This window comes from Sinocyclocheilus anshuiensis, unplaced genomic scaffold (genome assembly GCF_001515605.1).
Source record: "Sinocyclocheilus anshuiensis isolate Anshui unplaced genomic scaffold, SAMN03320099.WGS_v1.1 scaffold442, whole genome shotgun sequence".
In the NCBI taxonomy this organism is placed as follows: Eukaryota; Metazoa; Chordata; class Actinopteri; order Cypriniformes; family Cyprinidae; genus Sinocyclocheilus; species Sinocyclocheilus anshuiensis.
Window position 1 is genome coordinate 187,798 of NW_015542354.1, and position 4,812 is coordinate 192,609.

Genomic DNA, 4,812 nt, shown 5'->3' on the forward strand with positions numbered 1-4,812 from the left:
CCCAGGGTGATTTGGCCCAAGCGTCTGCACTAATAATAATGGAAACGAAAAGGTATTTCATGATCACTTAACGTAGGCCTATACTGACAACGCTCAAAGAAAACGGATGGCATTTCGTTAAAATTTTCGGCATAGTCTGGGTAAAGGTGGGTTAAAGGTTAAATCATGAACTGACCTGCATGATTAAGTCCAGTTTAGGACAGCTGTCTGAACTGATGACAAGGAGTCTGTTAACAATGGCATACTACTGTAACCTTGTGGTGAATTGAAGAAGTAGCCTACATTGTTTATTAAAAATGTACTGAAGCTTAACTGGCGGAATGCAAGAAAAACCTCCAAGTATAAATAGGTCTATGTTATAATAAAATAAATAATACTTTTATATTATTGTAAAATATCAAAGTGCAAAATATTACATATACTGTGACTCCAGTGTTGTCTAAGAAAGTCCTGAGGTTTAAGGAAACCATGATGCTCAGTTGGCACGTAAACTATGCGATAAAAAAGAAGACAAATTCATGCTTTTATGAGCTTTCAAAAATATGTTTAAAATACATATTTACAAAACATCTACTATAATATAATTAAATATTTGCAATATATATATTACTCTTCTAAATGTATGTCAATTAAGAAACATGCATTTTGCCATATAGTGTAGTTTTAGTTCCATTATCTACCAGAATTACAAATAAATAAATCCATCCATTTGATCTGTTATAATTTATCTTTTGTATTCTGTTCTGTCTAAGATTATCACTTAATCTCGTAAACTCATAAGGAATATGCATTTGATTTGGGCCTTTGAATGGTCTTTAAAGTCACACAAGTCTTTTCTGTACATACAAATCTGTGCTTTTATTCATGCCTTTTTCTAACATATACTGTATTTATGTATAAATTCACAGTTAAATCCATATAAAACTGAAATGTTTACCATAACATCATTTACAGATACATCATTGTAGAAGAGAAAAAAATAAAATAAAATAAAAGGAATGCCCATTTGACGATAATTTTTAGTCACTGGGTTCCCTGTAAAATACTATAAATTTTGGCATCACATATTTATGGACAGAAGGGTGCAAATCTCGGAATACAGAACAAATATATGACATACAATACAAACAAACAAAAATTATATACCACATGGTAAAGACTATAAAATATACAGACATCTGCTACACTAGTTTTGTGCACAAATGATGCAAGGAAAATTTAAAACGGTGTGAGAGAATGTCTCCCTCATACGACTTGAGTCCTGAGAGGACAGAACACTACATCAATGATACGGCTATCTCCTCACATTCAGTTATATATATAAAAAAAAAAACAATTTCAGATTCCACAATAAAGTGATAACTGGATCCCATGCAGATTTTGAAGCTAGAATGTGAACTTTCAGTAAATGCATTGTGATAATGTCATGTTTTATGTTTGTTTGTCTTATTTTCTTTGTTTTGTGTTTGTGGGTGCATGTCTTTTTAACTGAAACAAGTTTGTACTTAGTTCTACACAATGACAGCCATGCCATTATTACCCTGCAAATTGTAAATTACATTTTTTTCCCCAAAGTGACCTTTATTTGCTAAATGCATTACCAAAGCTTGCACTGAACAGATGTAGGCTCCTCTGCAATGCTTTTTTAGACAAAAATAAGTATTACAAAATGAATTCTAAATATTTTGAGACTATTGTGATATGCAATGCCATAAGGCTTCCATAAGTAATCCTGAAGGAAACCTGAAGGTTTGGAGAATCAAATACGTTTAAAGGTGCTATATACGATTTTCAACCACTAGATTGACTTATTTCACTTAAAGGTGGGGTAAGCGGTTTTTAAAAAACGCTTTAGGAAACTGATTCGGGCCAACTAGCAAAACAAACTTGTAGCCAATCAGCAGTAAGGGGCGTGTCTACTCATGATGTGGAGGAGAGAGCGTTCAGTGCACAGGAAGGACATTAGCGAGCCGAGCGACAGAAAGGTAGAGATGGCGGATAAAAAACAAAAGAGGAAAACGTCTGCGGAACTAAAGAAGGCTTAAGGCAATAAGGCAAGTTGTAGGACCCATGTAAATATCGGATCAGCTTTCCAGCGCTGGAGAGAACTCAAGGAGCGGAAGGCCTGCGATCGATCGGACGCCGAGGTTGCTTTGTTTCTTCTCGATAGGTGAGTAACACCGTGTCTGCGCCGCAACAGCTAAAGTCTGTCTAGTACACTGGATGAGACAAAGCGACCGTTGAAAATCATTTGAAATTTGTGTCAATACGTCATAAATAGAACGCAGCAGCAGTTTTCTGTCAGGGATTTCCAGTGTAGACCATAGATATGTATATATATATCTATGGTGTAGACAGCATCACTGATAATAATGAGTTCTATAGTATTTTGTCGCGCCACGCCACTGGCGTCCGGTGTATACACGGTGTAACATTGGTTTTGCTTTGTTTCACAGAACTAATCGTTGCCTGGGTTGCGTACGTATGTGTGGGGCGGAGCTATTAAAATAGGGGCGAGACCCTTTTGGGGTAGGGGCGTGTTTGTTTTGGTGATTTCAAATGTCAACATTGGCTACCAGAAATCGCTTACCCCACCTTTAAAGCCTCTAAGTGCCACCTGAAATGTTCTTTTAAAATTTGTATTTTTCTCAGGCTCTCATGTGTAGGTTTAGTAATTTAACTTTAATGGCAATGAATAGGTTCTTTTCATTGCCATTAAAGTGAAATAACTGAACATAAATATAGGAGCCTGAGAAAAATGCTCATGGCAACTCTTCATATATAATGAGAGATAACTGAGATACCTTTGGCCTTTGTAAACAATGTCAAGTGACTAGCTAAGTATTATGCTAATATAGAAACATGGCATGTGGGAATGCTCCATACTATCTTATTATAAATGCAAGGAGGGCTAACAGTAACAGAAAGGCTCGAATTACACAAACAGAGGGGTTCTGACTTCACTCTCTGCTTAGGATGTTGTTCCTACACTATATCATTACCAGTGTTGGGGGTAACGCATTACAAGTAACGCGAGTTACGTAATCAGATTACTTTTTTCAAGTAACTAGTAAAGTAACGCATTACTTTTTAATTTACAAGAGAATATCTGAAATATGCTTTATGTATTTAATCCCATTCTATTAACCGATGTCTTTGCTTCTGACCTTTGATGATCCAGTTCAATCATAATAATAAGCACAAATGACTCTAGACAAACATTTATGTGTTGAAATGTCTTCTTCTGCATTCTACTTTACGGACGTAAATTTACTTTCCCTTCAGCCTGAGGCTTATTTCACTTTTGGTGTGAAAAGGCTTTTATATTTGCCAAAAATAGAACTTTTTTATTTGAAAAACAAACAAGCAAGCCCTGTCCAGATTTAAAAAGTAACGCAAAAGTAACGTAATGCATTACTTTCCGTAAAAAGTAACTAAGTAACGTAATTAGTTACTTTTTTATGGAGTAACGCAATATTGTAACGCATTACTTTTAAAAGTAACTTTCCCCAACACTGATCATTACATAGCAAATAGTTGCTTGTTGATTCTATAGTATTTATGTGTAAAAATCGTATACAGCACCTTTAACAGCACATGGCTTTTCAATAGTTAGTACTCTGTGGCTTCCACCTTTTTGAATAAGCCTCACATAAAAGTGCAGAAGACAAACCATACGAGGGAAATGTAGATAAATGTAGATGAATCTCATAATACATGGACCTCATCTTCAACATGGACTCTCATTCCTGTCAAATCCCCATGTCTTTCACCTCTTTGTTGTGCGAGGAGTAATTCCAGACCTTCTGAATGTGACACTGGCAGATAGAGACCTGCTCTGTCTGCTTATATTGTCTATCAAACGTCTTTTTCACACTATGCATGTTTGTGGGGCGTGTCTGCGACGGTGGAGGGCAAGGTGGTCTGAGCGGGAGAAGCTGCGGTCACAGTCGCTGCATTTGAACGGTTTGACGCCGGTGTGTTTGCGGTAATGTCGTGTCAGCTCGTCAGAGCGAGCGAACTTCCATGTGCAGTTATCCCACGTACACTTGTATGGCTTCTCACCTGAGAGAGAGAGAGAAAAACACATATAGAGAAAGTAAATAAATAAAGTACTTGACAGGAACAGAACGTTTGTCAAAACTTGACCTGATGGAAATGTAGGCTGACTCACCTGTGTGTGTGCGTCTGTGGGCTTTAAGATGAGAGCTCTTGGTGTAAACCTTATTGCAGCCCTCAAACTCACACCTGTGAATGCGTCTCCTCTTTGAGTCAGGAGACTCTGAAGGCCTGGGCCTCCGCAGGCTCTCGATGCTGAATGGCAACAGGGAACTGCAATGACAGCACATGATTTCTAATGTTATTAGAAGCAATTAAGGGTATCACGAAGACAGTTTTGTTTAGTACAACAATGATAGTCACACACACACACACACACACACACACACACACACACACACACACACACACTCACTCATTTACTGGTATTTCTGTCATTATGGGGACATTCTATAGGCATAATGGTTTTTCTACTGTACAAACAGTATTTTCTATCCCTTTACCATAAACATACCCCTCACACAAAATTCTTCTATGATTATCGGATAATCGGTATGATTTATGAACTGTTTTCCTCATGGGGACCCCACAAAAAAATGTCAGGGACATTACAGGGACATTTGGTCCCTGTAACGCAATGAATACCAGCACACACACACACACACACACACACACGCACGCTCGCACGCACACACACGCACACGGACACACACACACGCACGCACGCACGCACGCACACACACGGACACACAC

General features: G+C 37.8%; 1 protein-coding gene across 1 annotated transcript in view; it reads right to left on the minus strand.

The window, feature by feature from the left end:
- Positions 1-3,518: 3,518 nt before the first annotated feature.
- klf12a (Kruppel like factor 12a) overlaps positions 3,519-4,812 on the minus strand; it is a 12,628-nt gene continuing 11,334 nt past the window's right edge. Inside the window, exons 4-5 of the mRNA XM_016490299.1 lie at positions 4,175-4,332; positions 3,519-4,065 (exon numbers count right to left, since the gene is read on the minus strand). Coding sequence (XP_016345785.1) covers positions 3,872-4,065; positions 4,175-4,332 — 352 coding nt within the window. The 3' untranslated portion in view covers positions 3,519-3,871. The remainder of the gene's footprint in view (positions 4,066-4,174; positions 4,333-4,812) is intronic.